At 45.3% G+C, this 26,283-nt stretch overlaps 1 protein-coding gene across 2 annotated transcripts; it reads right to left on the reverse strand.

Annotated features, from left to right (window-relative positions):
• Window positions 1-1,488: 1,488 nt before the first annotated feature.
• TRNAU1AP (tRNA selenocysteine 1 associated protein 1) lies at window positions 1,489-19,620 on the reverse strand. 2 transcript variants are annotated; one of them, XM_059830803.1, is made up of 9 exons: window positions 19,587-19,620; window positions 15,192-15,289; window positions 14,295-14,394; window positions 11,476-11,528; window positions 9,980-10,111; window positions 6,711-6,830; window positions 5,120-5,282; window positions 4,513-4,546; window positions 1,489-2,775 (listed from the first exon to the last, which is right to left on the reverse strand). In XM_059830803.1, the coding sequence occupies exons 1-9, from the start codon at window positions 19,611-19,613 to the stop codon at window positions 2,639-2,641; spliced, it is 864 nt and encodes a 287-aa protein (XP_059686786.1). In that variant the 5' UTR covers window positions 19,614-19,620; the 3' UTR covers window positions 1,489-2,638. The 2 variants fall into 2 exon arrangements, with proteins under 2 accessions (XP_059686786.1, XP_059686787.1); XM_059830804.1 differs by lacking the exon at window positions 19,587-19,620 and adding an exon at window positions 15,402-15,470.
• Between the last annotated feature and the right edge of the window lie 6,663 nt (window positions 19,621-26,283).

Below are 26,283 nucleotides of genomic sequence, written 5' to 3' on the forward strand. Positions count from 1 at the left end.
CTGCAATTTAGAGTAATCTAAATTGGATCATCACATCTTCATAAAGTACACAGTAAGAATGTTTGAGTCGTTTTTGTAATTACTACTAAATGTTGCATGCTGAAAGGCAGAATGCTTCATAATCTCAATCGCAGATTTCGATGCAATTTTCAAGAATTACATAATCTCAGTGAGCTGTGATATCATCTGCCTTGGATTTCTTGCCTTTAGCACATAAAGATAAAAGCAGAATTTACCTTACTACACGGAGTCCTTGTCTTTCATCTTGTGTAACTCTAAATGGTAATTAATCAGGGCTTTTCCTGTAGCCATCCATGAGAAACAAAATCCCACACTGTTTAACTTGGATTCCAAAACACAAACCCTACAAAATCCAGGTGACGAGCTGTTTTGTAGCTCCACATAAAAGCCTCCTCTGCGCTTCAGATGCTGCAACAGTGGCCGGGAGCTGAAAATGAACATTAAGATGAATAAGTGATACACAGAAAAAAAGTGCAGAGAGATTAACAGCTCAACAGAACACCGGCCGAGACTCTCACAAACAACCCCAGAAGGCTGGCTCACACATCAAGGGACTGTGGCCCAAAGCCTCACGTCAGCCTCTCTCCTAAAGGGAAATGCATGAGCTATTTTAAGCTCTGCAGCACCAGCAAACAGGCTTCAGCGGGTCATCTTTGCCGGCCTCTCTACTCCCAAATTGTTCTCCGCGTCAGGGCCCAAGGGTCTGAACACATAGCTCTCCTAGAAACTAGGGGATGCCACTTCTGATGGCTCAGACTAATCACTACCAACTTTCTTTCCGCCAAGGCAGGTCCGGAAGAGGGAAATGAAGGGCATATGTGGTAGCACTGTTGCAGCACAGTAACAGAACGATCTTGAAAATGTTTAACAGCAGAACATAACAAAACCCTTCTTTACATCACCTCTGAATGGCCACTCTGTTGAACAGGCACTTTTCAAGAAGAGGGGCATCTTCTGAGTGTTCAGCACCGCTGACCAGCTACATTGGAAGAAAAAAAGCACTCTGCTCTCTTCCACCTCTCCACTGCCTCTGAAACGCTACCAGTACACACGGGGAACATTAATTTCCTTAAATTCAGAGTCACTGAAGGTTAGGACACTGTTAACAGCCCACAGCACAGTCAGATGCACAGCAGGAGGAAAAAATCTACAGCAGATGAGAATGCAGGGGTCCAGTAGTCCTCTAGTTCCACTTGTTCAGAAATAGGCTAACTCCAGTGTATGTCACCATTCCCCTCATACGCACAGTGCGTTTACCATTGCAGTTGATAAAAAGACCACAGACTGACAAATATATCATAATTATGGACACAAACAAAGGTGTAGTAGAAGTAGGCTTTATGAAAGTATTTAAATTTTGTGGCAAATCTCTGTATCAACATGGGTGGGAGGGAACTAAACGCTTTGCAGTAGCAATTTCAGTTACCAAACTATTTCTTGGATAGACATTTATTACAGGTAGTTTATCTGTTCCTATTTCTCAAAGAGTTTAAGGCACAAAAGCCTGAAAAGGGCTTATAACATGTACATAAGTGCTATTATTTTCACTGTCACCTCTAATGCAACATAGTATTAGTTTAAATATATTGCTTGTCCATCCAGCTTATACAACATCCAGTAGAAAACTGCTTTCCAGGTTAGCAACAATTTGTTGCACAATATATCCATTAGATTGCTCTGACCCGTTTTTGCTGCAAGATCTTCAGTTTCACCATATTCCCACTGACAGGACAGTGGAAGACGCTATGAAATCTTAACATCTTAATGAGACCAACAAGGTGTGTCCACAATGAAAAAAAGGCATGATACATAAAATAACATTTAGACAAGGTTGCTGGTAAAAGTGTTCTAAACTGCTTGACTGATGGGGAATTATTTCCTCATACGCAGCTGGAGAGGTGAGCCAAACGTGCGAGAGACCACCAGGTAGAAGGCATCGGTCTGTAGTAGTTTTATAATGCTCCTTTCTGTCTTTTACGCTCCAAAATGCTCTTCAGGTAGATTGCTTAAGAACACCGAGCAATAAACTCGCTAGCTCAAGATCACAGCTTAGGTTAACCAGAACATAAGCTTTCATCAGCATGGTTCTTTCCCGTGCACAAGTTACAGCAACCTTACCCAGTCACTAGAAAGCTTTTGAGACATTTTAGTGGTATCCAATAATGATTTTTTAAAATAACGCATTCACGAGAGCTGGATCAAATGATTGAAGACAGTTAAATGGGCAGCAAAACAGAAAGATGGGCAGGAACCAAAATGCAAAGGGTAATTTTACTTAAAAGACCAACTTTTTTATTGTACGTTGGAGTAGAGTCTTTCCCCTGTGCCATCTCGTTGAAAGTTTATAAATTACAATTCCCAATAAGTATTAAGAGTTCATTTCAAGACAAAAGGAATAAAACTGTTGCAGTTCTAACTTTCACCGTGAATAAAAGTTACCATGATGCTCCTACGATACTCATTCTGTACAGGAAAGGCCACAGTCCTCCTGTACTTCGAGTAACAGACCTGGGTGGAGAAAGGGCCACCCCTCACTACTGCAGGATCCAGGTGCAGCATAACAGTCCGGAGCGCACTGGCGGGTTTGTCACACAGACATGGTGCCTCAGCAACGAGGCTATAACACGGCTGGAATCTCTGACGAGACAGTGTCCAAAGGCTGCCAATGACAGTCCATCAAGGCATCGTAGAGCTCTTCACTCTGTTCCATAAACTGTTTATTTGCTTCATGGACATCCAACTGAGGTGTCGGATCTAAAGGAGGAAAGACAGACAGACAAATAGGTCACACGCCAAATGTGTTAGGAAAAAACCCACACCCCGTAAACATGTTAGTTTTATTAAAACAAATGTGGGGGGAGTCACAAAACATTCCCAGTCATGAACCTGACTAGATTAGCCCTAGTAAATCTTTCTGCAACAGGATAAAAAATAACTGCATCCAAATATGTCCCTCTTTCCAGTGGTGATTGCCCCCATAGCAGAGTCAACGGAGAGAACGCATACCTGCACCTCGCAGCCCAGTGTGGCCACTTAAACTGCCAAAGAAGGTGGGTTGGCACTAAGGCACCGGACTGCAAAGTGGAGGAGCGGAGGCGCAGGCACACGTTCCGTTCTGCTCCCTCCACTACGGGGTCAGAGTGGATGGCTGGGGACGGTAGCGTCTTACACTGCTGCAACAAGAGTCACCAGAGCTCGTCTGCCAAAGCCTCGAACATCTCAAAGCATTTCACAGTTAGTAACCAAAGAAGTGCCAGCGACACCCAGTGAATTATGTATGAATATGTCCCCCATTTTACAGTTGGAAGAGACGTTTGTAAAGCATTTTGGAGCTGGATAGCAACCCAGCGGTCACAATTCTGCCGCTACCAATGCACACAGCGTTTCACAAAAATCAACTCATCGTATTCTCCAAACCACTTGTAGGATGTAAAGCTCACCTAACAACACCCACAATCTAAAGCTCAGGTTATCGGAGTAGCACTGTCACATAGGTTAGTATGCGACTATCAGAGTGCAAAGCAACTAGCTGACTGAATGGGAAAACTACAAAACACATCAGGAATAAAATGCTTGTAAACATCTTGGGTTTTCGCTACATCATGTTGTAACACATCACGGGAGAATAGAATTAAGAAAAAGGAATGGTACACTGGCAATACATTATTTCAGCTTCCTACAGATTCCAACATATTAATTTAATCAATGAGAAAAAGACACCCCAGAGATATTCTAACTATAGTACTGGTGTGTTAGTTTCAGAGAAAGGAAAGCTCTCCTGTAATGCTTTTAAAAGCCATTAAGGGCTTTCTCATTGACGTTCGTTACTGATACCTATGGATCCTGTAAAGGATCCAGCTGCTTTCTACTGTAACCATGTGATTTTTAAATTTTTTTAAAGAGAAGAATAAGACACACTACATAGTGCATATGTCACTCCAGACAGAAATTTGGAACTGCTAGTACAAAATAATTTTCTTCTTGCATCAATAAATGAAAACTGCTTGTATGTATATCTAAAACCCCAACGTGGTTTAGTGGCCCATTTCAAGCAATGACTACTAAAGCAAGTATTTTATCAGCGTGCTAACTGATATTATTTCTTCTTTAAACTAAAAGCACAGTGAATTATCCTGGGCTCTAAATTCCAAGATTTTACAGAAAAACAGAATATCTACATTGTTTTTGTAGCGTACCAGAAAAAATACTTAAAAAAAGGATACAAGTTTGAGTACTACAGAAGATGAAAATCACAATGATAGCTAAGTCAATTAGTTTCAGTCCTGACAAGGTTCAGACTAGGAACAGCAACTGTAAAATAAGGATGCAATTGCGCTAGGTGATAGTGACCCACAAATTTTCTCAGACCTCAGATATACTCAAAGATAAAAGTATATTATATATAGAAATCAAGGGCTAATTTGAGAAAGACTATCTATAATCTCTGCAGAACAAAACAGACTACTTCAATATCAAATTCAAGAAACGTACCTTCCAATGCATCCTCACCAACTTCTTCATATGTCTGCAAGGAAAAAAACCCACTCTTAGGTCAGCAGATATTTATCTTTTCTTTTATGAACATCATCTGTTGATTACTGCTGTCATATATTGACTTTTATATCCGACTGATTACAACAGAATTCTTCACACATAAGTTCCACTCCCAACAGACTCCATGGGGGAGATCCCACACTAAACTTCTAACGGAGGCAGCAGTTCTTCAAATTCCTGTGGTGCAGTGGGTGGCTGTCCTGATCTGTTTTATCCTCTAAAACAAGGCTTACGAAGGATCCCAGAAGGCAGTCTCAGCACTGCCTGTCCAACTGCCCATATCAAGAGAACCCTTCTACCACAACAAATGTATTAAGAGACCCTCTGTGCCCTCCAGCTCTTTTTATCCCCCCAGTCCCAGCAATATCCCACACACAAGGCAACAGTACACACCAGGGTCTGCTAAACAGTTTTGCTTCCTCATCAAGTAGCTACATTAAGACCCCAGAGTTGAATATAAAATGTGCCCATCACCATTTTATAAGCTACCTTGTGTTTCTGTGCTGACAGATCACTGAAGAGTGAGTACGTCGCGCTGTCCTACCTGCATTGTGCTCTGCGTGTATCCATACTGGGGATAGCTGTAGCTGTAACTGCCTGTGTTCTGATCGTAGCCCCACTGGGCATAGTAGTTGTGATATTGTTGGTAATATTGGTTATAATTATAGTTGTACATCTGATTGTACTCCATTGGTTTCACACGATTACTTAAAAAAATAAAGCAGGAATAAGTTGCAAATAATGCAGAACAATTATGATAAACAGCAGTGAAATAGCTTAAGATACAATATGGTAAATAGACAAGGCTTAGTCTAACATGCAAATTTCAGTCTTTAAAATATATTCACTATTTACTGCAGCAGTACTTATCACTTGCATACATTTGCAGAAAGAAAGAAGTGGTTTAAAATTAACACCTTTCCTGTATTCATACTCATCTTCATTAATAAACATTGCTTTCATTCTTTATGAGTTAATTTAGTATCACTTCCTGGCTTTGGGAAGGTTCAGGATTATGAGCCTCAGTTTAGAATAATCCTGAACCACGATGCAGATTCTTGGGTCTCTTTTTCCTTCTGATAAATAGGATGACATTAAGTACTCTGCAGCTTCCTGAGACAAGGTACTGAGTCTTGCTTTACATGAAGAGTTAAAGACTTAGAGCCTTGCAAAAGAACTGGGGTTCTCTTTCGGAAGAACGGACAAAACCTTCTCCCTTCTGCCACTACCGTACAGAAGCCTAACCAATGACTGGTTGTCCCCATTCCCACTGAACTGGGTGATCTTCAATGCACAGAGCTGGAAGAGCTCATGAAGTAAAATGGACTACAAGTAACTAAAAAAATAAACTTAAATAGCCTGTGAGCTGACTAAAACTCGCATTCCCAAGGAACTGGGAATCCCACCTGATTATCAAGACTTGAAATGAGATGACAAATACTGTTTGAAAATGAAAATATGTCACACATAAAGCTATGTCTAAAGATGAAATTAGTGAGAAGTAGGAAGAGGGAAACATTGATCTTCTCACCACGATACACCCCATTTTTCTGCTTTTCTCTTCCTTATCCCCCCCAAGACTTCTGAGGTCACTGAAAATCTAAATATTATTGAAATAGGGAGCAATTACTATTATTCGTATTACCCTAGTGCTACGAGCCCCAAGTCAGACCAGGATCTCATTGTATCAGGTTCTGAACAAACACAGAAAAAAAAGTTAATCCCTGCCCCAAAAGACTTATATTTAGTAGACATTATAATAGAATTAGCAAGGTAATTGAGCTTTGCTATCCAGAAATCAATAAGCAGATTTAGACTATTTCAATTTAATTCAAAGGAACATACACTTTAAAAATAATTATACTTAAATACAGTGTGTGTACGTGTGTGTGTATTTAACCATGTATACAAATAAAAACAGTGTAAAATGCTCAGTCTTGATCTAATGTTATAATTTTTTTTTAATTCCTGTGCATTCTGATACTCTAGCTGCTTTACTATATTCGTGGGTATTCCTTCACTTTGTGATGGAAATGTTCAGGAAATGTACCCAAACCACTAAAAGATATTTAAAAATACACGTGATTTCACATCACGCTGCTCTTATATAAACGTCTGGCTGCTCTTATACTCACGCTTTTGGTATAGCCACACTCAAGCGTACAGGTTTAGAGCCCAACCCCACAGCTCCTTGACACTCCGTCAGCGCTCTTTTCTGTTCCAGTTCATCCGTGAATTTCACGAAGCCGTAACCTCTGCAGAGACAAAGAATAACTCACATAAAACAAAACCAAAAAAGCCATGCCACTTTTTTTTTTAGTATTTACAGTGAAGTCAAAATTGGTTTTGAAAAACACAGCAAATGAAACAGTTTTGCCAGGCCTGTCCCTGATTTTAGTAGAGATTAAGTGATTTCGTCTTCCAGTTGCTTTGTATTATTGGCAAAACACTTAAAACCATACGTCCAAGCTTTGGCAGTACTCGCAAGGGCTTCACAAAAGTAACGTAATTCTTGTGCCAGTGGATTCTGGGGAATTGGAAGTGAGCTGAAACATGACATGTCGAAATGCATGAACAGACAATAGCAAAGCCTCAAATCTATACTGGGAGGATACAGATAATCTAAACAGTTGCAAGTCAGCACAGGATTGACAAGACAGGCACCGTTTATATCGAAAACTGCCCACTGCGAAGGAAAACTTTGCTTTTCTGTAGGATCGACTGAGATACGCTTTCTAATCAAGTCCTTTTTTCAACAGGAAAATATTCAAATAGGCTGTCATTCCTAACAACGGCACAGCTCCATCAGCATTCTCAACAGTGGACCTGAAAATGAGCTCTTAATGTCAAGTTGCTAAAACCTGCTCTGACAGCACAACTTGAACAGGGACAACACACGGCCACCAACCCCTCCGCTCTGCGGCAATCCTTCACTGTGGTGCTAGCAGTACTGTACGTCAGCCAGACAGAAAATACTAATTCCCCTCCAACCCCAAAGGTCCTTTGCGTGGGATTCTGATGCTGTAGTGAGTCAGAAGCAATGCAACAGCATCCAAGAGGGCAGTGCCAGGATCCCAAGATGGGATGGGCTGCCTCACGCAGCAAAAAGATCAAAGACTTAGGTGTGGGAGGGAAAGAGGAATCCATCTAGGTGAAGGAAGGAGTTTGGGAGGGAAAGGGCTTGTCTACGTGGGGAAAAGAACAAGCTGTAAGCAAGGGTGTAAATTTACAGCATATTATCTATTCTGTGGGAACTCTTAAACACCAGGTAACACACTATTTTGAAAGCGGCATCACCTAGTACTCGTAGTAGGTCCACACTGGAAGCTATTACAGAGCAGTTGGTGCCCCATAAAATGCAGTATCTTGCATAGCAAGCTATACGCACAATTCCAAATTTATAGGTTTACACATATATGCATGTATGTATGTGTGCTCCTCACACACAGAAGACCAAATCAAAGCTCAGGCTTGTCTATACGCAAACTGGATAATTAAGCAAGAGCAAAACTCTACATTCTGTTTAACTTGCCCTCTGCGAAAGGACTGTGGCAAATTAAACCAGTGCAAGTCAACTTTTAAGTCAGTTTTAGGTGTTCACACACAAAAGTGTCTAAGTTCCTAAGCTGCTACAAAGATTCTTGCAGCCTTTCAGATGGGACCAGGAGCGTGGAAGTGCAACCGGGAATATTGGCCGTTCCAAAATAGAGACGGACAGATAAAGAGTTGGATGTAGTTATAGGAATAGATGTAAGGTGCAGCAAGGAAGACAGCGATTCTTCCAACTTTTCCAGACGCTTAGTTTTTTGACAGTGATGGCTAAACCAGATTTTAGAATAGAAGAAAACCCACCAAGAAATAATTTCTTCGTGGCCAGGACCTCCCTGGCAGACATTCTGTCCTGTCCCCGCAGTTAGCACAAGCCCCCCAGCTTGCACCCTCAGCAGAAAGCAAAGAAGCAGGCACAGCACTACAGCATCAAGCTCCAAGCTCCTCTCTTGCCTGGACAAGAGGTGTTGGGAGGAGGCCTTCCTGATCTACCAGCCCTGGCTGGAAGGGCCAGGGCTTCGCTGGGCACGTCCACAAGCCCCATGTTCCTCTCTCGCATCACACTAACATTTGCAGTTGCCTCAGCTTTGAGTAACTGCACAAGTCACAACAAAGCCCCTGGCAGCAACTCCCCAGCACTGCTAGGAGAGATAGCTGTGCTCTTCCCAGCAACAGGACTTTTAAGTCCCTGCTCCTTCCCCGCTTACCAAGCTACCACAGATTCCCTTTCCCTGAGGTCTGCACTTAGGGGCCATTCCCAAAGCCCAACTAATGGCCCAACCTGCATCACCCAACACCTATTTTGTAGGCAGAGATTGAAGCAAAACAAGAACTCCTGGGTTTACGCCTCTGAGGAGGAGGAGGCAGCCGGAGCCCACCCCGGCAGTGTCGGTCTCGGGTGAGGTGGCAGTAACAGCATGAGTACTTAACAGCCAGAGAGTGACTAGGCAGCTCTGCAAGAAGTTCGCGTTGCACATGAAGAACTTCATTACTAGGGAGGTAGTGTAGCTCTGAAAAAGGCTGCCCAGACAGGTTGTATTATCTCCATCCTGGGAGGTTTTCCAGGCTACACAATTCATGGCTGACCTGATCTAGCGTTGGCAGCAGTCCTGTTCAGAGTGGGAAGTTGGACATGACACCTTCAGAGGTTCCTTCAAACCAACATGTCTAAGACTGAGAAACCTTATGTGAGAAAGAGGGGAGATCTACAGCCATATTCTAAGTCTTATCACAACATTCTCATAGGTATTATATCAGAATATTGTGTTTCATTGAAGCCATGTTCTGTTTTCAAAACAAGGATGCTCACCAACTGGTCCCTCTTCTAGGAAAATAGAGTTTCATTTTCTGCTATTTAGAAAATGTTTTAATAACGTTAAGAAACTGACTTTTTGACATCTGTTTTTGGCAAGACGTTTCCAGTAAAGATGAACAAGGCGGCTACTGAGTACCTGACAATGAATCATAGCTTTGTTTGCCCTACCCTATTCGAAACAAAAACCTGTAAAGCTTTTGCAGGAATATACACTCAATAGCCTAGAGACTGTCAAAGCACAATTCCATCTGAGAGTCCAGGAAGACAGTGTTTGAAGATTACTTAGAAATTTTTCAGCTTTTTCAGAAGTGCAATAACATACTGCCAACACACAAAGGTCATCATACTGACAAAGGAGTGACAATACACTGTGGTGACTATCAAAACCCAAGCATACTGTAGACTGAATGTCCAAGAACACTGTATTTTACGATTACTAAAATCTAAGCTGATAGAACTATTCTTTTTCCCTTGCTGCATTATATCTTTTCTGTTGCTGCATGTGAAGTGAAAGAAAAGAATGAATAAAAGATTACTTACTTGGATACTCCTGCCTGGTCCAAAACAACTTTTCCACCTCTACACGATGGATAAACTTTAACAAAAAATTCATATAACATGCCATCATCCACATCAGGAGTCAGGTCTCCCACAAAAAGTGAATATTCTGGACTAAAGAAATCAAAAGAAAACTTCTTAAGCACAATCATACAAAAAAAGAGGCGTGCTGAGTGACAGCTAACATTTAGCCTAAACACTTGACTTCAGAGAAAAGTGGTATTAGAAGACTATTTAATGGATACTTTAAAGTGTCGCCAGTTAAGTTGCTTAGGTGACTACAATTTTTATTGACACTGCTTTTTCAAGTTAATTCAAGCAGCAAAACCAATCTACCCAATACTGCTTTTTATTTAAAGATAATTTAATTGCTAAGTTCTCACAGGATATCTCTGGATTTCTAACACGGCAAGAAAACATCGATGTCTCATTTATAGATTTGCTGTTTCCAATATATTGATGTTAAATTATAATATACAAATTAGATACTTTGATGCCAGAAAGTTTAAACACCTTAAAAGACAATCCTGACAAATCTGCTGCGCCACACAAAAGGCAAAGCATAAAACCGGCAGGCAGTCTACATTATCCTCCCTCTGCTAAAGACTCACGGGGCAAGCTGCTGGAATCAGAAAGGCCATGGCATCCATCTGTATTTCCAGAGCAAATGGAACTGTAAGAATTAGCTACCAGATGTGAATCTCATTCTCGGCCCCATGTGTCATGTCTTGATTCTAATCTAAAAAGTTGGGTGTTTTTTTTTTTTTAAAAGGTTCATAAATAATAATCTAGAATAAAAATACAATTGCCGAGATATGACTATTACTACACTAAGAAATTGCAGGATTCTGTTGCTTTCACCCTCGTACACACCTGCCCGAACACCTCCTAAACACAGTATTACTTCAACTGTGTAAGCGTTTCTGGGCAGGCGCTGTGAAAGGTACACCACCCAGCTTCAGGAGCCTAATTCAGCCCGTTCGCCTCCTTACGCTCCCTGCACCGTCCATGGAGAAGGACGGGCTCCTCCAGGGGCAATTCCGAGCACCCTTCTCCCTCTTCGCTGACTGCTGTGCTGCTCTAGCCAGTTAGGCCAGGTGGTGTGAAACCACTGCCTTTATCTTCAGGTGCTAAACACGTTCACGGCATTATGTGCTATTACGATGGGATGCAGCCTTGGATACACAGAAAGTGCTAACGTGCTACAGCATCACAAATATCTACAGCGTGTGCCAAGACAGTTTAACGTAATGTACATTTTAAATTATGGGATTTAGTTATCTGGCACTGCCGGACAAAATGGTACAAATTTTAGTTGTGTGCATCTCATGAATGCTCTCCTATTCAAATTTTCTAGCTGTACGTCTCATCCGGCAACGATGAACTTGCGGTTTTACATATTTTGAATCCTCTTTGCAAGGCAATCGATAAAGAGACATTAAGCAGGGAAAACTAGTATTTGAATATTGAGCATTTACCTGTTATCGGGCTGTTTTCCATACGTTGCATAATTCAACTTAAATCGCTTTGCCTGAAACAAGGCAAAAATTAATCCATACAGTCAAATGTTCTCATGTGAATCCAAACAATTAGGAAAAAATACAATAAGCTTATTTCACACAACTTGCTTAATGCTGACAGGTGTTCAATGCCGTTGGGCCAGCCAGTTAAGGTATCAAAGACAACGTTTTTGTTTGATTTCACTACAGCTATAATAATGAAAATCAGCAAAGAACCTGCAGCAAGAGGTTTGGCCTATCTTTATTTCAACAGTTTATGGAGCTAGCAAAAGACAGGTGAACCTTACAGACACCAAATTTTTGTATCTTTAAGGAAGACAGGAAAACAGAGGTACTAACAACAAATATTAAATGACATGTAATTTTAAGGTCTTAAAATTAAATGACAGCACAAACTGTTGGACATCTGTGATTTACGAGAATACTGGCAGACCAGAATCCGCCTCACTGGAAAATGGAATCAGTCCCTGAGTCTGGAAGTATAGCTAAATACTTTGCTCTGGATGATGCAGTCACGTTGTAAGATCCAAAATTAAGGTTTTTCTGAAAGAGTTACCTGTCATCGGACACTGGAGGCCTCCCTAAATTTTGCACCTGATTTTTTTTTGTTTAAACAAGTTTCCCAGGAGCCTAGATTTGTGCCCACCGGCACATCTGGAACTCCCTGCCCCCATCCTACCAGGGTTCAGCAACTTGTGCCCCACTCATATTTAAGTCTAGACCAAGATCTAAGGAGCAGCTGGTCTTCTGCCTCAAAATCCTGAGGGTCTCAATCCCATGGGCAGTCTTATATGATGCTTAGCACACAATGACCCAAGCAGGCTCACCGCAGAGTGCCATGGTAATTGCTGTTTTCTTCTGAAACATGTCTGACAGAGGAAGAAGCAAAGGGTTGCACTCCTTTACAAGAATACTGGTGTGAGAACTCACCCAGAGAGAGGAAGACTTAAGCTGGATTCCCTCATCAGCTTGAGGGGCTTCAAAACCATTTTTCTATCTCCCAACAGGCTTCCAAAGCAGATATCCCTCTGCACCACACAGTGCCATAGCAAGAACTCAAGGGGAATTTGGCCGAGGAAAGCAAGCCTACTGCAGGCCTACAACCTAGAGATCAGGACGTTTGTTTAGTAGAGTGGAGGGCCTAGTGTGCTCCTGCACCTTGTATGATATACTTTCTTCCCTCAAAGACAGCATAAATAATTCTTGGGAAACAGAGCAAAGACTTTAGGCTATAATCATGGTCCTTGCATGCTTGCATTCACTGGTGCACAGTGGTACACGACTCCTTCTGTGGACCATTTACACGCTAACACAAAATTTAGATTCCACTTTGAAGCACTTTCATCTTTTTTTTGGATTTTGGGTTTAAAATCAGTGAGAGGCCTGAGAGTACTTCCTCTCAAATGGGAACTGGGGACACTAATTCTGTAAAACAGTGACAGCAACAGCACTGTGGCTGTCTGTTATTCCTTTGGCTGATTCAGTATTTAAAAATAAATAAAAGAGTGAGCCACATTCAGTTTTCTGCAAACAAGAGAAAAAGTATCTAAATGCAAGAGACGAGCTGGGCAGTTGCCTGCTGAGTGCACTAATTTAGGTTGCCTACGCTGGATCTCTGTCTGACATCTGTAATTCTCTCCATGCGTTATGTAAATCATCCCTCTACACAACACTGCATTTTGAATTAAACGGTGGATAAAAGCAGGTATTCCTGAAACCAAACTTCGACTACTATATTATTCCTTGCAAGAGCTGCTCTCTTTCTCTCTCTAGTGACTATAGAAGGCATCTAGGAAGATTAGCTTCCCTTAATCGTGGGCTCTGATTTGCAGTATAAGGGCATACTAAACAGGACAGGTGAAACAGGTACCTCCAGGCCTCTCATCTACCCCTGCTAACAGGGGACACCATCCTCGCAGGAAGGCAGACCAAATAGTTCAAGGAACAACATCTGAATTTCCCAGTTTCCTACTCAGGGTATTAACTACACTGAAACAGGCACCAATTCACCTTACTGTATCACACTATAACCGAGGTGATTCTAGAGCTGCTTTAGGAACCAGCCATCCTAGCTACTGCAGCCAACTTCTGTGGGTACAACGGACAGCTGTGTCAGCTGTCCCATTTTAATCTACTACACATTCGAGTCAACATCCTAAAATTAGCCTCTATGACTATTCCTCCTCTTCTTCCTAACTACCTAGCTTTTACGTGTCCAAGACATTTGTTATGTATTATAATTATACAATGGACTAGTACTTTCTCCCCTGTTAACGAGTTTGAATAACTTCAGTTTGCTAAGGGCCAAGAATAAAGCAAGGCTTAAAAGTCGTGTTTCTCTTGCAAATCAAAGTTACTCAAAACTCAGTGAGAACTTGCAAGCTCATACATACATAACAACATACACACTGCAACCAATTAATATGGAATGAATAAACGGAGAGAGACAGAAGGACCGTGGTAGGTATACTACATCTATTTTTCCCTTGTTATTCTCTGGTGGCTTATTAGTCCAACTTTGGTAATAGTAGAAAGGCTCAGAAATACAACATTTCTATACCAGGATTTTATCCAGATATTCACACAGAAATTAGTGTTTTTTTCCAACAATTTTCTGAGCAAGAACATTAATAGTTTCATGTTCATTAATTTAACTCTAAAGAAAAGAATCCCAGTTTGCTAACTATGAATTTGTCTGTAATCATTCAAAATAGAGTTTCTACACTATCTATTCTTTCCCAGTTTTGCCTCCCACCTGGCTGATTTCATTTACTTACCGGTGTAGCACCAGGAAGCGGTTTTCCATTGATTTTGTGTAAACATTTCTCTGCAGTAGCTAGATCTGCAAATTCTACAAAGCAATAGCCTGCTGGAATTCTGAACATAGACACAGGAGAGGAGAAAGAAAGATTTCAGATTTAAAACACATTTGAGGAGGAATATTATATTTTTAGATAACTGGTAGGAGATTTGCTATAGTTGCAATACTTAGAACAATTTATTTTTCAAAGTATAAACATTAGCTACCAAAAAGAAGGTAGCAAATTAATCTTGGATCTCAAGTAAAGTGACAGCCCCTACTTACCAGTAAGTCACATCAACCTAAGCACATAGAAAATAGTTTTGCTCACAATTAGTTTACTTCCTACTTTCATTGACTATATAAATTTTCCCACCCAAGTTTAAACCATTGAAAACTGAAGTTACATCATTTACAAGAACATGAAACCACTTTATTCTGCGTAGTCACTCATTTTATTCCACATGAACTCCAGGAGTCCTCATATGGCTCCTTCTAAAGTCAGACTTCCCACCTCTGCCAGCATCACGTAGCTGCACTACCGCAACGATCAACACAGACTAGTCACTGAAGCCTTCAGCCCAGGAGGTGTAATTCCCAGATAGACTGTATGGCACACATATGCCGCCCTGAATGAGTGCTGAAGCACTGCAGGATGAGGGCCAAACCTTGGTTTGTTGATGGGGAGGTCAAAGAGCCAGCAACTGTCCTCCCCATTGCTATCACCAAGATACCCATATTGCTGGCAGCAATGGGGAAAAGCTCTAAGGGAAAATCACTGTAATATGGACAGGACCACAGCTGTGGGCAGAGGGCAAAGGGTTCAATCCAAACGCACTGGTAGAACAAACTGAGAACAAGCATAAACAGTTACCCTGTCAACCTGTTTCGAATGATTTTTACACTCAGTACGAGCTCTCCCATGGTGGCAAAGGCTCTTGAAACAAAGTTTTCATCCATATATGGCTCCAGCTATAAAAGCAAAAAAAAAAAAGTTAGACCAGAGCATCTACAAAAAGGAGAATATTTGTGTCAATGCCACCCTAAGCAGTTAAAACATTATTGAGAAGTATTTTACCCTTACACTTCAAAAAGAAGACTCATTTAAGAGGGTCGATGCCACTCAAAACCAGCAGGCATGCATGAACCAGGCTCAACAGTCTGCAAAGTGGAACCCAAGAGACAGCATGAATTTCAGAGAACAGGGAGCTTTCACAGAAGGACAAAAGCCACTCAGAAACATACAGCAACAAACTGAGCGTTCACTACACGGAGCAGGGGATAAGGAGGTGGCAGGCTTCTTCTCTGTATGCAAACGGAGGCTGGGCCAGCGCTATCGGTACACGGGCGCGGCACAGCCCGGGGTGCTATGACGAACGGGCGGCATGCGTCAGGTAACGCAGCCCCCATGGAGCAGGGGTAGGGGTTTGCAGAGCCGTGTCTACCTCGCATAACCGTGGAGATAGGCAGGGCAACACCTGGAGGGGAAACCTCTAATCGCGTCCCACAGTGGGTCTGTGCTTTGTACTGCATGGGGGTGCACTGACCGTGTTTATGTCATAGGTGAGAGGGTGGCACTGTGCATGTCAGAGTGTGTGTGAAGTGCAGGGCAGTGGTACTGTGTGGGTGAACACGCTGGAGGGCAGGTGTCTGTATGGTGTAAGTGACTGAAAAGCATGAAACGGCACTGCAATTTGGATCAAGTATATGCTGAAGGGACTGGGGAAAAAGGATGCCTCTCTGTGTAATAGAAAGTGGAGGAGGGAACTAACTGAAATTAAGGTTTTGTGCAATACACATACTGATGGGGAGCACTGCATGTGACAGCTAACATGAGGCTGGGGTGTGAGGGAAACATATATAGCTCCATCTATATAAATATATACACCTGTGTGAGTAAGACAGATGGCCTTGGGGTAACTGACAGCCCTGGAGTGTGTTCGTGTGTCTGTCAGGTACCAGGTGGCTCCGCCACTTGTGTGTGTGACAGAAGATGCAGACTTGTGCAGTATCTGATAGTGGGTAACCATACTGCACTTGCGCATGCAAAAGGTGGCAGATGCCCTGCGGAGGTGTGAGTGTAAAGCAGAAACAACTCTGTTACATGTGCCAGAAGCAGGAGGCAGCACTGCTCTGTATAGACACGCCATGCAGAGGGTGATCCTGCGGGGTGTGTGTACAGGAAAGCCAGACTCATACAGGCAATGGGTGAGTGTTGCTCAGATATGTACGTGTGTGTTTCAAAGAGCAGCAGCCTGCTTGTGAGAGAGGTGACTGAAAAAGAAGTGGACTTACGGTGGAGAGGTGGTAGATAACCCTTTGTGTGGGTGAGGAGAAAAGGGACCCTGTAGAGTGTGTTTGCATGAGTGGCAGGCAGCGGAAGACTCACTGACGTGTCAGTGTATGTGTACAATGCAACGGCAAACTTGGTGTAAGCACGCTTATGTGAGAGAAGCAGCCAGTGGGATCCTCGTTGATGTGCTGGGTTGTGTGTACACACACCTGAGAGAGGCTGAGGAAGACTACAGGGTGCACATGTGTGTGCAAGCAGGACTATGCAATATGCCGGTGTGAGTCTGTAAGAAAGAGGGTGGAGAAAGATGTGCATGCAAGTAACAAGCAACATGGAAATTGTGATACACTGGTATAACTGCATATGCATGTCTGTACGTATATGCAGGTGTATACAAGCATGGGGCAGGCAGCAAGGACACTACGATACAACGGTGCAATTGTATATGTGACTGTGTAAAAGTGGCAGACAGTGGAGACACTACAATACAACATAAACACATACATACAGGTGTGTGTGTGTGGGTGGCAAAGCACTACAATACGCTGGGTGTGAGTACGAATACGTGAGCGTGTATGAAAGCATGTATATACAGTGGCAAGCAGTGAGGGACACAGGTGCACGAGTATGAGGGTGTACGCAGTGTGTATGAAGGGCAGACAACAAGGGACATTGTGGGGTGTGTATCACTGTGTGAGTGTGCCCACAGCGTGCACGTGAGCAGGCAGCGAGAGACACCCTAGGGTGAAGAAGCACCTCTGAGTGTGCTGCCAGGTACACATGCAGGCAGGAATGAGGGAAATAGTGGGGTGTGCAAGTGCTTATGAGTGTGTATGCATGTAGGAGAGCGCAAATCTTTATAAGCATGTGAGTGCACCCACAGGCATGCACGTGTGTGGGGCAGGCAGCGAGGGATGCTCCTGGATAGCTGCATACAAACATGCGAGTGCAAGTAAGCGTAAGTGCCTGCAAGTGTGAGCACAAGCGTGTGAGCCTAGCAGCACAAGCATGAGCGCGAGCGTATGAGTGCCGTAGAATGTATGACCATGAGCATGTAAGTGCCTACAAGCGCGTGAGCATATAAGCCAGCATATAAACCCTGGAAGCATGTGAGTGTACAGGCTAGTGAGTATGTCAGTGAGTGTGTAAGTGCCTAACAGAGCATGAGCACGAAAGCGTGGTAGCACATTAGTGCCCACGAGCGTGCCTGCCCACCAGCCTGAGCACAGGCAGCATGGGAGACTGGTGTAAGTGCCACGAGTGTGTCTGTGACCCCGGCTGCGGGCAGGCAACGAGGGTCACTCTGGGGGGTGGGTGTGTGTGTCTAACTGTGTCTGTGAGTGTGTAACTGCCCATGAACGTGCCTGCCGGGCCGGGGTTTGCGTCTCTGAGTGCGTGTTTGTGTGTCAGCATGTGTAAGTGTGCGTGTCAGCCTGTGTGAGCCTGCCAGCGTGCACAGGAGTGCGTGTGCATGAGGATGTCAGTCAGCTCGGGAATTTACGTGTGTATCAGAGTGCGTGAGGGTCCGTGAGGCTGTGTCAGCGCGTGAGAGTGTTGGTGTGAGGCTGTCAGTCAGTGTGAGGGTGTCAGTCAGTCAGTCAGTCAGCGTGAGGGTGTTAGTCAGTCAGCGTGAGGGTGTGTCGGTCAGCGTGAGGGTGTCAGTCAGTGTGAGGCTGTCAGTCGGTCAGTCAGCGTGAGGGTGTCAGTCAGTCAGCGTGAGGGTGTCAGTCGGTCAGCGTGAGGGTGTCAGTCGGTCAGTCAGTGTGAGGGTGCCAGTCGGTCAGTCAGTGTGAGGGTGCCAGTCAGTCAGTTAGCGTGAGGGAGTCAGTCAGTCAGCGTGACGGTGTCAGTCAGTCAGTCAGCAAGAGGGTGTCAGTCAGTCGGTCAGTGTGAGGGTGTCAATCAGTCGGTCAGTGTGAGGGTGTCAATCAGTCGGTCAGTGTGAGGGTGTCAATCAGTCGGTCAGTGTGAGGGTGTCAGTCAGTCAGCGTGAGGGTGCCAGTCAGTCAGTTAGCGTGAGGGAGACAGTCAGTCAGTCAGTGTGAGGGTGTCAGTCAGTCAGCGTGAGGGTGTCAGTCGGTCGGTCAGCGTGAGGGTGTCAGTCGGTCGGTCAGCGTGAGGGTGTCAGTCGGTCGGTCAGCGTGAGGGTGTCAGTCGGTCGGTCAGTCAGCGTGAGGGTGTCAGTCAGTGTGAGGCTGTCAGTAGGTCAGTCAGCGTGAGGGAGTCAGTCAGTCAGCGTGAGGGTGTCAGTCAGTCAGCGTGAGGGTGTCAGTCAGTCAGTCAGCGTGAGGGTGTCAGTCAGTCAGTCAGCGTGAGGGTGTCAGTCAGTGTGAGGCTGTCAGTCGGTCAGTCAGCGTGAGGGAGTCAGTCAGTCAGCGTGAGGGTGTCAGTCAGTCAGCATGAGGGTGTCAGTCAGTCAGCATGAGGGTGTCAGTCAGTCAGCGTGAGGGTGTCAGTCAGTCAGCGTGAGGGTGTCAGTCAGTGTGAGGCTGTCAGTCGGTCAGTCAGTGTGAGGGTGTCAGTCGGTCAGTGTGAGGGTGTCAGTCAGTCAGTGTGAGGCTGTCAGTCGGTCAGTCAGCGTGAGGGAGTCAGTCAGTCAGTCAGTGTGAGGGTGTCAGTCAGTCAGTGTGAGGGTGTCAGTCAGTCAGTGTGAGGCTGTCAGTCAGTCAGTCAGTGTGAGGGTGTCAGTCGGTCAGTCAGTGTGAGGGTGTCAGTCAGTCAGTGAGAGGGTGTCAGTCAGTCAGTGAGAGGGTGTCTCAGTCAGTCAGTGTGAGGGTGTCTCAGTCAGTCAGTGTGAGGCTGTCAGTCGGTCAGTCAGTGTGAGGGTGCCGGTCAGTCAGTCAGTGCGCCCCAGCCCGCGGTCGCCTCAGCCCGCGGTCGCCCCGGGGCCGGCCGCTGCCCTCCCGCCTCCCGCCGGCCAGGCCGCCCCGCTGCCCGCCTCACAAAGCCCCGCGCGGGTCCCGGCCGGACACTCACGTCCCCCATCCACAGGCTGGCGGCCATGCTGCTCCCGCAGGCCCCGGGGCGGGCTCAGCGGGGCCGCGGCTTTCGCCTCCCGGCTCGGCCCCGCCGCCGCTGCCGCCGCCGGCGCCGCCTCACGCCGAGCCCGCGGCCCGCTCCGCCGCCGCGCTGCCCCGCCGCCTCCTCCGCGGCGCCCGGCGGGCGGAGAGAGCGGCGCCCCCGCCGCCACGGGCGCCCCGGCCCGCGGCAGCGCCGCCTGCCGGCAGGAGGAGCGCCAGCGGCGCGGGCGGGGGGCGGTGGAGGGGGCGGCTCAAGATGGAGGCGGGTGCGAGGAGGAGGGAGAGGGATTGTGTTTTGGGGCTCTTTGAGGAGGTTTTGGGCGCGGGGAGGTGCCTGGTGGGGCCGTGAGGAGGTCTGAGGTGAGGGGTAAGCCAGGGTGGAGGGGGGTGAGATGAAGGGTCCGGGGCTGGAGCGTGGGAGGAGGAGGAAGGGGCCGAGGGGCGATGGGGCAGGGGGGTGCGTGGATGGATGAGGCAAGCCGGGCCAGGCAGGCAGGTCAAGCCTGGGTGAGGACATGCAGGGACTGGGGTGGGGGACAGGAGAGTCCCTCTGGGGCAGGAGCCCCGGGGAAGGGGGGTGCTGAGGCAGGGAGCCAGGCAGGGAGGAGGTGTCTGCCCCAGGAGAAGGTCCGTGTCTTGAAGCGGGTGGAGAAGCAGCGGGCCTGCTGCCCGCCTGGCCTGGAGAGGGGCACGGGGGCCAGCGCTGGGGTCTCCCTTAGTGCCTCCGTTCCTGGAGTCGCTTCATGCCTGAGGAGCTCTGCTTTTTCTGAAAAGGGGACAGTCAGTTTCCAGCCCCTTTAAAGGGGCAATAAATGAGGCCTGTTGCGTACTCCCAAGTTTCACGTGTGAGAAGACAAATACAACAAACCTCGAATTTCCTAATTAAAAGATCCTTGTGTTCTCTAAGACGGGGGTTGACTTCATTTTAGCACTCCAAGCTGACAACCTGGGCCCCCACACATCATGAGATTGCCTTAAAAAAATCATGAGGCTTTTAAATGAAGAAAAGCATTAATTACTTCATACAGTAGTACACAGGCCTGTGCTGTGCTCTGCGTAAGTATCGTGGAAACTCATTGCGTATCCCAAATAATTTCGTGTAGCAAAGGGATAGTATTCCTAGCATTGTGGTCTTTTATAAGCACTTTGGTCATCTCTTCAAGGTTTTCTCGCAAGAAATAAGCTGCGTGGAAGTTTTTCAGCTCTCTGTTGTGAATATGCAACTCAGACCATTGCTGTCGGTGCTGACACGTGGTTTACAAAGTCAGATACTTGTTGGCAATGTCAGCAGAAGGCCAAAGGCTCAATGGGGTTTACTGGGCTCAGGAGGTTTGTGAGTGGCCCTAATCCCTGCTCCCCTACACCCAACGGGGCAGAATCGGTGCTCCGAATCCCAGCCAAACCGGGGCTGCCCCCGGCTCTGCAGTGGCTCTGAGGTTAGACCACTGTCTCTTCGCTCAGCAGGCAGGAGATTCAGTCTTTGGGGTCGTCAGCCCAGTATGTGGGGTTGGATTGGGTACGGTGTAATCCTCCCTCTTCTCCTGTTCACTCCCCCAGGACTTCGACAGCAAGGGCAGCATTTCCTGGAGCAAATGCGACCACTGGTTACGACGGAGCAGAGACGAGTGGACCCGGAGCACCGAGGGCTGCGTGCTTGTGAGCTGGTTGGTATTTTGGCGTCAGCCAGCACTGCAGTTCTGGTCATGGGAGCTTTGCTTTCTGAGCCCTGTACCCTCTTATGGAAAGCCAGGCACGGGGCAGAGCGGCTAAAGCACTGGCTAAAGCACTGCAGCATGCCATAAATCCAGATGATGATGACAGGGACACTCCAAACCCTCCGTGCTATTTATTGCTTCTCTGGCTGCTGGGTCTCGGCGAGCAGAAGTGTTGCTGCTCTGCTGTTCGCGGCCCGTGAGAGGGCAGCACAAGGCCACCGGTTGTTGGCTGGGGGTTTTCAGGTGGTGAAATTGGGCATCCTTGCAGTGCGATGAGAGCAGCGCCGGGCGATGGAGCCAATCTTCCGAAACTTCTGAAGCAGTGTGTGAATGTTCGCTTAAATCTTGCCCCGGAGCGTCCTCATTCCAGTGACTAATGTGTGAAACCGACCATGAGTAGAACGAAAAGTTACTCACTCTGCTTTTCCCTGCAGATGAAAAGTGTAATGAAAATTGACCTGTACTACATTCCTGCAGGCGACTGAAAATCCTTCATCTTCACACTGGGCGGGATCTGTATCTCAATCATCATTCTGCAGTGTGGCCAGTACTGATTGCTCTAGACTATCAACTCTTCAGCAATCATGGTGTGCAAGAATCATAAGAGTAAAAACACATTTACAGTTTGATTTATTTGTTTTCTGATTTTTGAGTCCCTAGGACACCCTCAGGTCATTTTTCCAAGCTCAACATTGCAAAATCTGGCATAAAATCGAGACAGCCAGCAAGACTCACAGCTGGTAGCTCTGTTGAATAAAGACGTTAGGTTGTCAAGTAGCACTTTCTGTGCCTCCGTGTCACTGGCAACCTGGTCTCTTGCAAATTCACCCTCTTTGAAGTCCCTGTCGAGACTGCCTTTCAGGTGTCAGCTTTCAGGATGGGGTATTTTTTGCAACATAGCACAATGTTGCACGGGTTAACACTGAGCTCTGCTTTGCAGCGCCTGCAAAGCTGTCGCTCATTCTCTATTACTACCTTACAACTACTCAAAGCCAGTAGTTTGTCATTTGATGAAGTGAGTCCAGTATCTTTAATAACTCCTTTCCATTTTCCTTCCAGCTGAGTAATACAGAACTTGCTTTTCCTGGGATAGTCCATAGAGATGAATGTTGGGCAATGAAAATGCAAAAGGAAACCAGGATCATGTGATCGTGTTGGACCAGGAGAAGGTAAGAATTTTATATTCAGTGTTATATCTGAAGTGACTGCTGTTTATGCACCTAACCTTGTGACAGAGCAAAAACACTGCCAGAAGAATATTATTACCTGAAAAACTGTTTGTTCCGCCTTAAAAATTTGTGAACTGGCAAAGAGGCAGCAGCTCATAATAGGAAGACGTAGGGATTCCGCTGTCCGGTGTGTGGATGTCAGTAGTCAGCAGCCGAAACATCTGTATATCTTGTCACCTCTGCTGGGACAGTTGTGACTTCTTGGTCTAGGAACTTGGTCCTGAAAACTGCTGAGTAAATTCCAATTGGCATTTACGGGAATCCAGTGGAGGGGTGATCCTTGAGCCCCCCACAGGACTGGGTAATGCTGGCAGTCTGTTTCTTAGCTGGTCACTCAGAGCTTAGCCTGTTAAAGGGCTCAATCCTGTGGGCTTCAGAGCTCTTTCAACTCTCAGTAACTTTCATTGAACTTAAGGGTCACTTGCTACCTCCTGGGAGGAGGCCCTGAGTGGTCTCAGCTTTTAAAATTAATGGGTTTCAGCATGAGAATCTGGCCTGGGAGATTTTAATTTGAATTTGCTATTTTTAGCCTGAGCTTGAAACTGACTCAAGTATTTTTTCTGCCTTTGGTACTGCATGTTACTGTGTTAGAGCCTTCCCCGTTGTTGGTCTTGCAGGTGCCAAGTCCATCCTCCGTCTTAGACAACTGTAGCCAATGGACTGAGTTCAGGCATGAATTTGGCCAGGGATAATTGAAATAATAAATAAAATTTTAAAAAAGTAAAGATGCATAAAGCAAAACTTTGAGCTTGGAATGGCTTCTGAGATCCTGAAAGTAATTTAAGTAATGCGGGAGAAAATACACAATGAAATCTGTTTTCCATTATTTCATGAGATGGTATGTCTTAAAATTTGATCAAAACCATTTTTTATATGATGAAGGTAATGCAGCTGAAAGTGATATAGAGATCTGGGATCTTTTTTTTCAATGTAATATTTACAAATTATTGTAGACTTGATATTCTTATTTGTTTATTGATGAAACTTGCTGTTCCTATCTTGATCTCACAGCAAGTAAAAATAATTTCTGACTGAGTTCTAGCTACCAGTGGCATTTTTGGAGGAAGTGGTAGTAAAAGCTTGTTATTGATGTGTGCATGCCTGCTCGTTTTCTTGTCCAGACCCAGTTTGTTCTATATCAACACAGTACAGTGGTAGAGACCTCATGTTCTCTCTTGCCTTGTATTTAAGAAAAAGTGAAGATGCTTACGTGACAGTCCCATGTTCATATTTCTCAGGTACTGTGGGTTTTGTAAGATTCCCCAACAAAGCCAAGATCGAATAGGACAAGGACATTCCATTCCTGTTCCTTTAAAGGAATATTTTTCAAGCTTGAGTGGCTTCTGAGCTGAATGGCTGTGAGCAGCAACATAGAGAGTTCAGCATGGAGAATACTTACACACATCAACGAGCAAGCAGGGCTAGAGGAATTATTCCTAGGTCTGTGGGAATACGTGCTCCCCTTGCTGGTTTTGCATTCCTATTCCCACATCATCAGTCGATCCCTGTTCCTCTGTAGTTTTTATCCACTTCATATCTTCGCTGAGGGATGTCCTTACTCACTCCTCTGAGGGAATTTCTTTGGAGGCCTCATCTATCCCCACAGGGATCAAATAATAGACTGCTGTGTCTCACCAAGCCAGGGTTCCGCAAGGGCCATCTCGGATGGTGGATGTCATTTACCAGGAATGGGGTCAAAAAAGAAGTCTGTTTCTTATTTTCTTCCTTGGTACTACAGGGAATTCACCCTCAGAGAATTTATTAAAATGTCAGTAGGTCAAATAAAGGGTGTTCCGGATGTTCACAGTCATAATTTACTAGCTGGCCAGCTCGTTTGTTTACATCCTCCATAAGAATCCCATGGGACAGACTTAATCCTGGTTTTGGATATTTGATTGAGAGTGGCTCTCGGGGTATCTGCCAGGATGTTTGTAGTCCATACACAATCTGTTGTGGGATCTTATGCCAATGATGTTTTAAGGTAAAATAAATAAATAGGCTTTTTCACCCTATCAGTGAGCGTGCTGTGCAACTCCAAAAGCAGTTCAGCTAATGACTCAATACAAACACTTCTGATGTTGCTGAAAACAGAAGCCCCAGTCTGTTTAAATTGTTACTGTCTGATTTCAAAGCAACAGAAAACCCAGTAGGTCTGGCAAATGCATAGTTTAAATGGAGCCCGCACAGGGGAAGGCACAGTGCCTCAGCTGGCAGGAAAAGAGGGGAGGAGGTGGAGGCTGTGCGGTGTGGGCCATGGGCATCATTTAGTAATGGGGAGAGACAATGGGCTCCTCAGGGTGTCCGTCTTGGATACAGCATGGCTGGAGGTGGCAGTGCCAGCTGACCAGTTGTTACTGCAGCAGTTTGCACGAGTCTCTGCTGCACTCCACAGCGTGCAGCTGGGTCCATCTATGTGTTTGTGGAGCAGTGCAGCACGCGTGGGAGAAGATCCACTCTTCACTTTAGGCTTCTCATTGAAGCACTTCAAGCAGATGCCCGGAGTTAAGGGACTGAATCAGGGTTTGTTTGTCTGTAAAATGCAGGTAACAGCACTTTCTATGGGTTTCAGTGTTACCAAGCTCCAAGGAGCGTGCCAAGTGTTCAGTTTAATCTTCGTTGAGCATGTGTCTTTTGCACTCTGTTGCTGTAAATTAAAATCTGGAATTGGGTGGAGTGTCACACCCGTGTCATGAAGCAATGGCAAAGCTGGGCATTGGGTGGAAGAGCAGAAGCGTGTGGTGATTTGGTCCCAGCTATGTCACAGCTGGCTCTACTCGGTGCTGTCTGCTACCTGCAGCCTGAAAACACAGCAGCAATTGGAGATTGCTGGAAATGTGTTTTGCCCAGCCCCACAAATGGTTGTTGATCAGAAAAATAACATGCATATAGTTGTGGCATGTGAGGAACTATTGGGTTGATTTCTGGAGCAGTTACAAATTGTATGCTTGCTCAGATGCTGCTGGAGAACCATCAAGGAGGCTTGTTGGGGAACTATCAGGGCTCACTCGTCTTTTCTGTCTCTCCAGGAGCTTGTTCATCTGAATTAGCATTTACTATTGGTACATTTCTTCCTACAAGTCTGGAAAAGGTATATCAGGTTCTCCTAGACAACTGTTCCGACAGCAAGGAAAACCAGAGTGAGTTTATAAATAAAGGGTGGGAAATAGCTCAGTAGTGGCATAGCAGAGAAGGATGCAGAGGTTTTAGTGGACCACAAGCTGAATATGATTCAACAGTTGGTGTTTTGTAAAAAAAAGACTAATTTTATTCTGGCATGTGTTAGCAGGGGAGTCACGTGAGGCGCAGGGGTAATTAATCATGCCATTCTGGTAGGCACTGGTGCTCCCAGCTTTGAGCACTAAGGAAGAGAAGAACACACTGGAGACCAAAGGAGAGCAAGAAGAACAACCAGAGGTCTAAAAATCTGCACCTAGGGAGGAAGCTAGAGGAACTGGATTTATTTAATCCAGAAATCAAAGATGAAGGGTAGGGTTTCCTAAGGACAGTCTTCCAATGAGTGAAAGGTAAGAGGGCTGAATCTGTTCTCCTCTAACTCTGCTGTGGGCAGGATGGGAAGGCTGCTTAACTTCCAGCAAAACACATTTCAATGAGGTTTTTTCAGAAGGTTTCTTCTTATTAGGCAGTAGGCTTCATATGGGATTTTTTGTGTGGTTTTTATAAGTAGATCAGAGAACCCCCTGAATGTGGT

This window comes from Gavia stellata, chromosome 29 (assembly GCF_030936135.1).
Source record: "Gavia stellata isolate bGavSte3 chromosome 29, bGavSte3.hap2, whole genome shotgun sequence".
Lineage (NCBI taxonomy): Eukaryota > Metazoa > Chordata > Aves > Gaviiformes > Gaviidae > Gavia > Gavia stellata.